The 11,206-nt window shown below is 44.3% G+C and overlaps 1 protein-coding gene across 1 annotated transcript in view; it reads left to right on the top strand.

Annotated features, from left to right (window-relative positions):
- Positions 1-1,367, top strand: part of LOC138855409 (tyrosine-protein phosphatase Lar-like) — a 1,956,413-nt gene extending 1,955,046 nt beyond the window's left edge. The window contains exon 7 of the mRNA XM_070104642.1: positions 1,128-1,367. Within this exon, the coding sequence (XP_069960743.1) occupies positions 1,128-1,312 (185 nt within the window). The 3' untranslated portion in view covers positions 1,313-1,367. The remainder of the gene's footprint in view (positions 1-1,127) is intronic.
- Positions 1,368-11,206: the final 9,839 nt, after the last annotated feature.

Genomic DNA, 11,206 nt, shown 5'->3' with positions numbered 1-11,206 from the left:
TTGTATTTGTTACTGGAAGCCTCAGATCACCACTGTAATTGTTGTATTTGTTACAGGAAGCCTCAGATCACCACCGTAATTGTTGTATTTGTTACTGGAAGCCTCAGATCACCACTGTAATTATTGTATTTGTTACTGGAAGCCTCAGATCACCACCGTAATTGTTGTATTTGTTACTGGAAGCCTCAGATCACCACTGTAATTATTGTATTTGTTACAGGAAGCCTCAGATCACCACCGTAATTGTTGTATTTGTTACTGGAAGCCTCAGATCACCACTGTAATTATTGTATTTGTTACAGGAAGCCTCAGATCACCACTGTAATTGTTGTATTTGTTACAGGAAGCCTCAGATCACTGTAATTGTTGTATTTGTTACAGGAAGCCTCAGATCACCACTGTAATTGTTGTATTTGTTACTGGAAGCCTCAGATCACCACTGTAATTGTTGTATTTGTTACAGGAAGCCTCAAATCACCACCGTAATTGTTGTATTTGTTACTGGAAGCCTCAGATCACCACTGTAATTATTGTATTTGTTACTGGAAGCCTCAGATCACCACCGTAATTGTTGTATTTGTTACTGGAAGCCTCAGATCACCACTGTAATTATTGTATTTGTTACAGGAAGCCTCAGATCACCACCGTAATTGTTGTATTTGTTACTGGAAGCCTCAGATCACCACTGTAATTATTGTATTTGTTACAGGAAGCCTCAGATCACCACTGTAATTATTGTATTTGTTACTGGAAGCCTCAGATCACCACTGTAATTATTGTATTTGTTACAGGAAGCCTCAGATCACCACTGTAATTGTTGTATTTGTTACTGGAAGCCTCAGATCACCACTGTAATTATTGTATTTGTTACAGGAAGCCTCAGATCACCACCGTAATTGTTGTATTTGTTACTGGAAGCCTCAGATCACCACTGTAATTATTGTATTTGTTACTGGAAGCCTCAGATCACCACTGTAATTATTGTATTTGTTACTGGAAGCCTCAGATCACCACTGTAATTATTGTATTTGTTACCGGAAGCCTCAGATCACCACTTTAATTGTTGTATTTGTTACTGGAAGCCTCAGATCACCACTGTAATTGTTGTATCATCTTATGCATTACAGGGAGTCTTCAGATCAGCACCAGCACTGAAGAGGATGGTGGGAAGTACGAGTGTGTCGCTGAGAACAACGTGGGTACTGCCTTCAGTAACCTGGTCAGCCTCTACGTCAGGGGTGAGTACTTTCTGTCTACCTTATCTACGTCAGGGGTGAGTACTTTCTGTCTACGTTATCTACGTCAGGGGTGAGTACTTTCTATCTACCTTATCTACGTCAGGGGTGAGTACTTTCTATCTACCTCATCTACGTCAGGGGTGAGTACTTTCTACCTATCTACCCAATCTACCATATATTTCGTGCCGAATAGGTAAAACTGGTCAATTATCAAGAACTCATTTAAAAGTAAGTCCTTTCTAAAATTTTCTCTTATACGTTTAAAGATATATTTTTTTATTTATGTTAATGTAATGAATAATTTTGTACCAAAAGCAACTTAGGAAACTTACCTGACCTTATTATAACAAGCGAAATTTAATTTAGCCTAATACACATACATACACACACACACACACACACACACACACACACACACACACACACACACACACACACACACACACACACACACACACACACACACACAGCAACACTGACAAACTTGAATATTCATCTCTCTCTCATGTACGCATTAATGAGACATACGTGTATGCACCGGAATGAGGTACACACGAATGCAATACCAGTGCACATGAGCGCGTGTGTACACGATGTGAATGATGAAGTTGTGGGAGCAGATCCCCTACACAGCTTAAAGTGTGCGTATGACTGGTCCCTAGACGGCAGATATCAGTGAAGTTGTGGCAGGACCCGGAGCTATGGCTCAACCTTCACACACACACACGCGCGCGCGCACACACACACACAGGATGTTCCAGAGATTGGACACAGTAACAAGGGGACACAGTTGGAAGTTGAAGACACAGATGAATCACAGGGATGTTAGGAAGTATTTCTTCAGCCACAGAGTAGTCAGTAAGTGGAATAGTTTGGGAAGCGATGTAGTGGAGGCAGGATCCATACATAGCTTTAAGCAGAGGTATGATAAAGCTCACGGCTCAGGGAGAGTGACCTAGTAGCGACCAGTGAAGAGGCGGGGCCAGGAGCTTGGACTCGACCCCTGCAACCTCAACTAGGTGAGTACAACTAGGTGAGTACACACACAACACACAACAAACACACACAAACACACACAACACACACACACACACACGCAACACACACGCAACACACACGCAACACACACGCAACACACACGCAACACGCAGCACACACAACACACACACAACACACAAACACACACACACAACACGCACACACACAACACACACACACAACACACACACACACAACACACACACACACACACACACACACACACACACACACAACACACACACACACACAACACACACACACACAACACACACAACACACACACAACACACACACAACACACACACAACACACACACACAAACACACAACACACACACAACACACACACGACACACACAACACACACACAACACACACACCACACACACACCACACACACTACACACACACACACACACACACACACACACACACACACACAACACACAAACACACACACACAACACACACACACAACACACACAACACACACACAACACACACAACACACACACAACACACACACAACACACACACACACACAACACACACACAACACACACACAACACACACACAACACACACACACACACAGACACACACACAACACACACACACACACACACACACACACACACACACACACACACACACACACACACACACACACACACACACACACACACACACACACACACACGATTTAAGGAAGTATTTACAGTGGAGACAGGAAGGACTCTGGGAAGGCAGGACAGAGGGGGACACCAACAAGTGCTGGATGACATACACACAACGGAGGAGGGGGTGAAGAAGCTAAGTGACCTTGATACTTAAAAGCTAATGGGACCGGACAACATCTCCCTGTGGGTCCTTAGAGAGGGAGCAGAAACGCTGTGTGTGCCACTAACCACTGTGTCACAAACCTTCTGGAGTTTTATGATAAAGTAACAGAAGTAAGACACGAGAGAGAGAGAGAGAGAGAGAGAGAGAGAGAGATGGATTGATTGCATCTTCTTGGACTGCAGGAAGGCCTTCGACACAGTTCCTCACAAGACATTAGTGCAGAGGCTGGAGGATGAGGCGCGTATAACAGGATGGGCACTGCAATGGATTAGAGAATACCTGACAGGGAGGCAACAACGAGTCATGGTACGTGATGAGGTATCACAGTGGGCGCCTGTGACGAGCGTGGTTCCACAGGGTTCGGTCCTAGGACCTGTGCTATTTTTGGTATATGAGAATGACATGATGGAAGGGATAGAGTCAGAAGTGTCCCTGTTCGCAGATGTGAAGTTAATGAGGAGAATCAAATCAGATGAGGATGAGACAGGACTACAAAGAGACCTGGACAGGCTGGACATGTGGTCCAGCAACTGGCTTCTCGAATTTAACCCCGCCAAATGAAAAGTCATGAAGATCGGAGAACGGAAAAGAAGACCGCACACAGAATATAGGCTAGGTGGACAAAGACTGCAAACGTCGCTCAAGGAGAAAGATCTTGGGGTGAGTATAACACCGAGCACATCTCCTGAGGCGCACATCAACCAGATAACTGCTGCAGTATATGGGCGCCTAGCAAACCTGAGAATAGTGTTCCGATACCTCAGTAAGGAATCGTTCAAGACACTGTACACTGTGTACATCAGGCCCATACTGGAGTATGCAGCACCAGTTTGGAACCCACACCTAGTCAAGCACGTGAAGAAATTAGAGAAAGTGCAAAGGTTTGCGACAAGGTTAGTTCCAGAGCTACGGGGAATGTCCTACGAGGAGAGGTTAATGGAAATCGGCCTGACGACACTGGAGGACAGGAGGGTCAGGGGAGAAATGATAACGACAGAGACAGGATGTTCCAGACATGGGACACAGCAACAAGGGGACACTCTTGGAAGTTGAAGACTCAGATGAATCACAGGGATGTTAGGAAGTATTTCTTCAGTCACAGAGTTGTTAGGAAGTGGAACAGTGTGGAGAGTGACGTAGGGGAGGCAGGAACCATACATAGTTTTAAGACGAGGTATGATAAAGCTCATGGAGCAGGGAGAGAGAGAGGACCTAATAGCGTTCAGTGAAGAGGCGGGGCCAGGAGCTGAGTCTCGACCCCTGCAACCACAATTAGGTGAATTAGGTGAGTACACACACACACACAAAAGCCAAGGAAGCATAAAATCCCTTTGACAGCTAGTATCTCTATCTCTATCTCTCTCTCTCTCTCTCTCTCTCTCTCTCTCTCTCTCTCTCTTTCTCTCCCTGCCCCTTCTCGCTCTCCTCCCTTCCTCTCTCCCACCCCTCCGTCCTCCATCCTCCTCCCTCTCCTTTCCCCCTCTCTCTCCCCTTTCCCCCTCTCTTGTCCTCCCCCTCCCTCCTCTCTCTCTCTCTCTCTCTCTCTCTCTCTCTCTCTCTCTCTCTCTCTCTCTCTCTCTCTCTCTCTCTCTCTCTCTCTCTCTCTCTCTCTCTCTCTCTCAAATTATAAAAAATAAATCTGAGGTTCGAGGTAAAGGGGAAACAATGGCCCATTTGGGCCATAAATGGCCACAGTGGCCACCATTTACCTGGAGACTAACTCACTAAAAAGTAGATGTAGTCTGATAGATAACTAGAATTATCAAAGTTATTCACGTAATCTAGAAATAAGATAAATGAAATTAGTTATTAAATCTGGTAATAAGATAACTAGAATGAGCATAGAGGAGTAATCTAGAAATAAGATAACTAGAATCAGCATATATCATATAATCTAGAAATAAGTGGAATTAGATAAGACACTTCTAGGAGGGAGGGATGGGGTGTCTAGATGCTAATCAGGGGCTCTTAATCCAACGAACTGGAGCTATCCTTCCCCCTCATTTCCTCCCATTTCCCAAGCGCTACGTGACCCCCTACGAGTTTAGTGCTTTACAGTAATATGATAATAAGATACCTTAAGAGTCATGGTATTAGGCAGGATACCATAACGTGGTATTAGGCAGGATACCATAACGTGGTATTAGGCAGGATACCATAACGTGGTATTAGGCAGGATACCATAACGTGGTATTAGGCAGGATACCATAACGTGGTATTAGGCAGGATACCATAACGTGGTATTAGGCAGGATACCATAACGTGGTATTAGGCAGGATACCATAACATGGTATTAGGCAGGATACCATAACATGGTATTAGGCAGGATACTATAACATGGTATTAGACAGGATACCATAACATGGCAGACAGGATACCATAACATGGTATTAGGCAGGATACCATAACATGGTATTAAGCAGGATACCATAACATGGTATTAGGCAGGATAAAATAACGTGGTATTAGGCAGGATACCATAGCATGGTATTAGGCAGGATACCATAACATGGTATTAGGCAGGATACCATAACGTGGTATTAGGCAGGATACCATAACATGGTATTAGGCAGGATACCATAAGTCATGGTATTAGGCAGGATACCATAACATGGTATTAGGCAGGATACCATAACATGGTATTAGGCAGGATACCATAACATGGTATTAGGCAGGATACCATAACATGGTATTACGCAGGATACAAGAACATGGTATTAGGCAGGATACCATAAGTCATGGTATTAGGCAGGATACCATAACATGGTATTAGACAGGATACCATAACATGGTATTAGACAGGATACCATAACATGGTATTAGGCAGGATACCATAAGTCATGGTATTAGGCAGGATACAATAACATGGTATTAGGCAGGATACCATAACATGATATTAGGCAGGATACCATAACATGGTATTAGACAGGATACCATAACATGGTATTAGGCAGGATACCATAAGTCATGGTATTAGGCAGGATACAATAACATGGTATTAGGCAGGATACCATAACATGGTATTAGGCAGGATACCATAACATGGTATTAGGCAGGATACCATAAGTCATGGTATTAGGCAGGATACCATAACATGGTATTAGGCAGGATACCATAACATGGTATTAGGCAGGATACCATAAGTCATGGTATTAGGCAGGATACCATAACATGGTATTAGACAGGATACCATAACATGGTATTAGGCAGGATACCATAAGTCATGGTATTAGGCAGGATACCATAAGTCATGGTATTAGGCAGGATACCATAAGTCATGGTATTAGGCAGGATACCATAAGTCATGGTATTAGGCAGGATACCATAACATGGTATTAGGCAGGATACCATAACATGGTATTAAACAGGATACCATAACATGGTATTAGGCAGGATACCATAAGTCATGGTATTAGGCAGGATACCATAAGTCATGGTATTAGGCAGGATACCATAACATGGTATTAGGCAGGATACCATAACATGGTATTAGGCAGGATACCTTAAGTCATGGTATTAGACAGGATACCATAACATGTTATTAGGCAGGATACCATAACATGGTATTAGGCAGGATACCATAAGTCATGGTATTAGACAGGATACCATAACATGGTATTAGGCAGGATACCATAACATGGTGTTAGGCAGGATACCATAAGTCATGGTATTAGGCAGGATACCATAACATGGTATTAGACAGGATACCATAACATGGTATTAGGCAGGATACCATAACATGGTATTAGACAGGATACCATAACATGGTATTAGGCAGGATACCATAACATGGTATTAGGCAGGATACCATAACATGGTATTAGGCAGGATACCATAACATGGTATTAGGCAGGATACCATAACATGGTATTAGGCAGGATACCATAACATGGTATTAGGCAGGATACCATAACATGGTATTAGGCAGGATACCATAACATGGTATTAGGCAGGATACCATAACATGGCATTAGACAGGATACCATAACATGGTATTAGACAGGATACCATAACATGGTATTAGGCAGGATACCATAACATGGTATTAGGCAGGATACCATAACATGGTATTAGACAGGATACCATAACATGGTATTAGGCAGGATACCATAACATGGTATTAGACAGCTTACCATAACATGGTATTAGGCAGGATACCATAACATGGTATTAGGCAGGATACCATAACATGGCATTAGACAGGATACCATAACATGGTATTAGACAGCTTACCATAACATGGTATTAGGCAGAATACCATAACATGGTATTAGGCAGGATACCATAACATGGTATTAGACAGGATACCATAACATGGTATTAGACAGGATACCATAACATGGTATTAGGCAGGATACCATAACATGGTATTAGACAGCTTACCATAACATGGTATTAGGCAGGATACCATAACATGGTATTAGGCAGGATACCATAAGTCATACCTTTGCACCTTTGATATACCTTTGAGGACTTTGAAGAGTTTATCTGCTCTCTGAGCCCGGCCATGGGCCAGGCTCAGAGATGGATGTTGATACAGTGTTCTCTTATTGTGCCCACGGATGTTGATACAGTGTTCTCTTATTGTGCTCACGGATGTTGATACAGTGTTCTCTTATTGTGCCCACGGATGTTGATACAGTGTTCTCTTATTGTGCCCACGGATGTTGATACAATGTTCTCTTATTGTGCCCACGGATGTTGATACAGTGTTCTCTTATTGTGCCCACAGCACCCCTGCTCCTCACTGGGTTTATTTTACATTTCCTCCCATATCTCTCACTCCAGTATGTTGTTATGACAGTGTGCAGATTTGGCACCAGACCCTCGAGTACTTTCCAGGTATATATTATCGTTTATCTCTCCGCTCCAGTGAATACATGTTCAAGGCCTGGTATTAGGCAGGATACCGTAAGTCATGGTATTAGGCAGGATACCGTAAGTCATGGTATTAGGCAGGATACCGTAAGTCATGGTATTAGGCAGGATACCGTAAGTCATGGTATTAGGCAGGATACCGTAAGTAAGTCATGGTATTCGGCAGGATACCGTAAGTCATGGTATTAGGCAGGATACCGTAAGTAAGTCATGGTATTCGGCAGGATACCGTAAGTCATGGTATTAGGCAGGATACCGTAAGTCATGGTATTAGGCAGGATACCGTAAGTCATGGTATTAGACAGGATACCGTAAGTAAGTCATGGTATTCGGCAGGATACCGTAAGTCATGGTATTAGGCAGGATACCGTAAGTCATGGTATTAGGCAGGATACCGTAAGTCATGGTATTAGGCAGGATACCGTAAGTCATGGTATTAGGCAGGATACCGTAAGTCATGGTATTAGGCAGGATACCGTAAGTCATGGTATTAGACAGGATACCATAACAGTCTGTTGCTAGTCTGTTCTAGCAACCAGCTGATCACGCAGTCTGTTGCTGCTTGCACATGGTTGCAATTTGCACATGTGTGTGTATGTTTGAAAGTTCCTTCTCGTCTCCCTCTCTCCCTCCCTTCCTCCTCCCTAACCCCCCCCTCCCCACATTTCCCTCCCCCAACATTCTAAAATACAACCTGGAACTAGACAAACATTACTGATCCAGATCACGAGGCGGAATTATCATATGAATGCTTTATCACGGTTCTCACCCTTAACCCCTCCCCCCTCCCCCTCTCCCCTTCCCCTCACCCCACTCTCTCTCCCCTTTTCTGCCTCTTCCTCATCTTCCCTCCCCTCACCTCCCACTCACCCTCCTCCCCTCAGCTATTCCCACTCTTATTTAGTCCCTCTCACTCCCCATTCCACTAACTCCCCACTCTTATTCCCCTCTCCACACACTCCCACTTTCATTCGCCACGCCAATCCCACTCACTCCCCACTCCAGCTCCCTCTGATTGTCAGAACAGTTCCCTTACTATAATTGATGTTTATCCTGGATTTCAGCCCCCTCCCCCTCCCCCTCCCCCTCCCCCTCCCTCTCTCTCTCTCTCTCTCTCTCTCTCTCTCTCTGTTTTCCTGCTGCCATGTTGACAGAGGAAATCTGGCTTATTGATCTTGTCTAACACTGCACGGTTAACAAAAGTGGGAAAGTGTGCTAGCTTTAAGATTGTGGGGGAGTGTATGTAGTTGTGGGGGGGAGGGGTGGGGGGAGAAATGCAGGGTGCGGAGATGGGAGGGATGCTGGGTGGGGGAGATGACCCACTCTCTCTCTTACTTGTCATTACCTGTAACATGCAAATAGGGAAGAGATGAAGTTTTAGCCATCTGTGAGCTATCTTTTTGCCAGCTGGGAGCCAGTTGTGAGTCAGCTGTTTATCAGGTGAGAGTCAATTATGCTCCAGCTGTGAGTCAGCTGTGAGTCAGTTGTGGGTCAGTTATGCTCCAGCTGTGGGTCAGCTGTGAGCCATCGATTTCATTTGGTAGACTGCCTTTGTGTCGTTGATGTTATTATGGTGTATGAACGTGTTCCAGACTCAAATCATTCTATTAATGTATGATTTCAGATGAAGTGATGTCCTGGAGTAAGGTACAGCCAGATTGTACTTGTTTGCTGCCCGTCTTGTGGTGTATTAACTGTCTTCTCACCGCCTGTCTTGTTTTGTAATACCTGTCTTCTTACTGTCCGTCTTGTGGTGTAGAAGCTTACTTCTCACTGTTCTCGTAGTGGAACCAAGTACTGTACCTTGACAACATTGACCTTGTATATAACAGTAAGACTGCCCATATCTCTCCAGTGATGAAGACTCTGTTAGATTGACACATCTGTCCAGGCTGGGTCCAGGCGAGAGTTGTCTTGCTCTGTTCTTCTTTCTCTCCAGAAGTGATAGATGAGTTGTGGGGAAGGACAGGCAGTCCAAGACAGTGGAGCATACTTAAGGTGTGTCTACATTTGTGCATAGTACAGGTTTGCAGCCTCTGCTGTCGAACAGGTTCAAGATTAGCCTCACCTTTTTGACTGCCATGTTTGCAAGATTTACTCCGTGGTTCTTCATAAATATTTTGGAGTCACATTTCATCCCTAGGATATCAACTACATCCCCAGGTTCTTATATTCTTCCAGTCATTCGTACCACAGGATTACCATCATGGTGCCTAAAGACCGTAAAGTGTGTTTTCTTAGAAGCAAATGTAACCTTCCATTATTTTTCCCATCTGGTAAAGCTGTGATTGATATAACTGTGAGTAGCTGGTATTTCCTCTCTTGCTAGGTATTGCTGGTAGATGCGAGTTAGAGGTGATGCTAGCTGGTCTACACATCTCAGTATTCTTGGTCTCGTTTTATCCGGGCTCGCAGCCTTTTCTTGGTCCAGGGATTATAGGAGGAGATTCACTTCATCCTACCTCATTCTTACCACTGGCAACTTTGACACAATTCTTGCAGCTAGCAAAGGTTACCTTGCTAGATCAGGGATTTGCATTTTGACAGCGAAGTGTTCAGCAAACAGTTCGGCTTTTTCTTGATTGCTAGCAGAGGCAATCCGATCTTGTCAGTTTACAGGTGGAATAATTCCACCAGGTAAATATCCTTGTCGGTCCCTGACCAAACACCACCAGGTTTTGAAACCTACTCTTCCTGATTCCAGTTTTCTTGTGTATGTGTCAGCCTCCCGTCTAGACATGGCCCTCTTTTGGACTTATCCCATAACGCTTACTGGTTTGCCTGTGCAGGTTCCTGTTATAGATAGTGGGAAGCCTCTTATACCTTCTCCAAGCCTTGTACTCAGCAGTAGCAGCAGCCTCTCCACAACGAAAGTCAAACCAAGGTTGATCTTAAGGTTTCAACACAAGTATATCCTTCTCCGGCAGTTTGTTATGGTTAAGATTGTTCAGTGAAGGTCTTTACTTGGTTGTCAGCATCACTTCGGAGAGTTTGAGCATTGCAGTCGTAGGTGGAGAGCTCAGAGCGAAGTGCTGGCCAGTTTCCTTACGATCTCAGAGCGAAGTGCTGGCTAGTTTCCTTGCGATCTCAGAGCGAAGTGCTGGCTAGTTTCCTTGCGAGCTCAGAGCGAAGTGCTGGCTAGTTTCCTTGCGAGCTCAGAGCGAAGTGCTGGCTAGTTTCCTTGCGAGCTCAGAGCGAAGTGCTGGC

Source organism: Cherax quadricarinatus, chromosome 93, assembly GCF_038502225.1.
Source record: "Cherax quadricarinatus isolate ZL_2023a chromosome 93, ASM3850222v1, whole genome shotgun sequence".
Classification (NCBI taxonomy): Eukaryota; Metazoa; Arthropoda; class Malacostraca; order Decapoda; family Parastacidae; genus Cherax; species Cherax quadricarinatus.
This window is presented reverse-complemented; position numbering and strand designations above follow the sequence as displayed.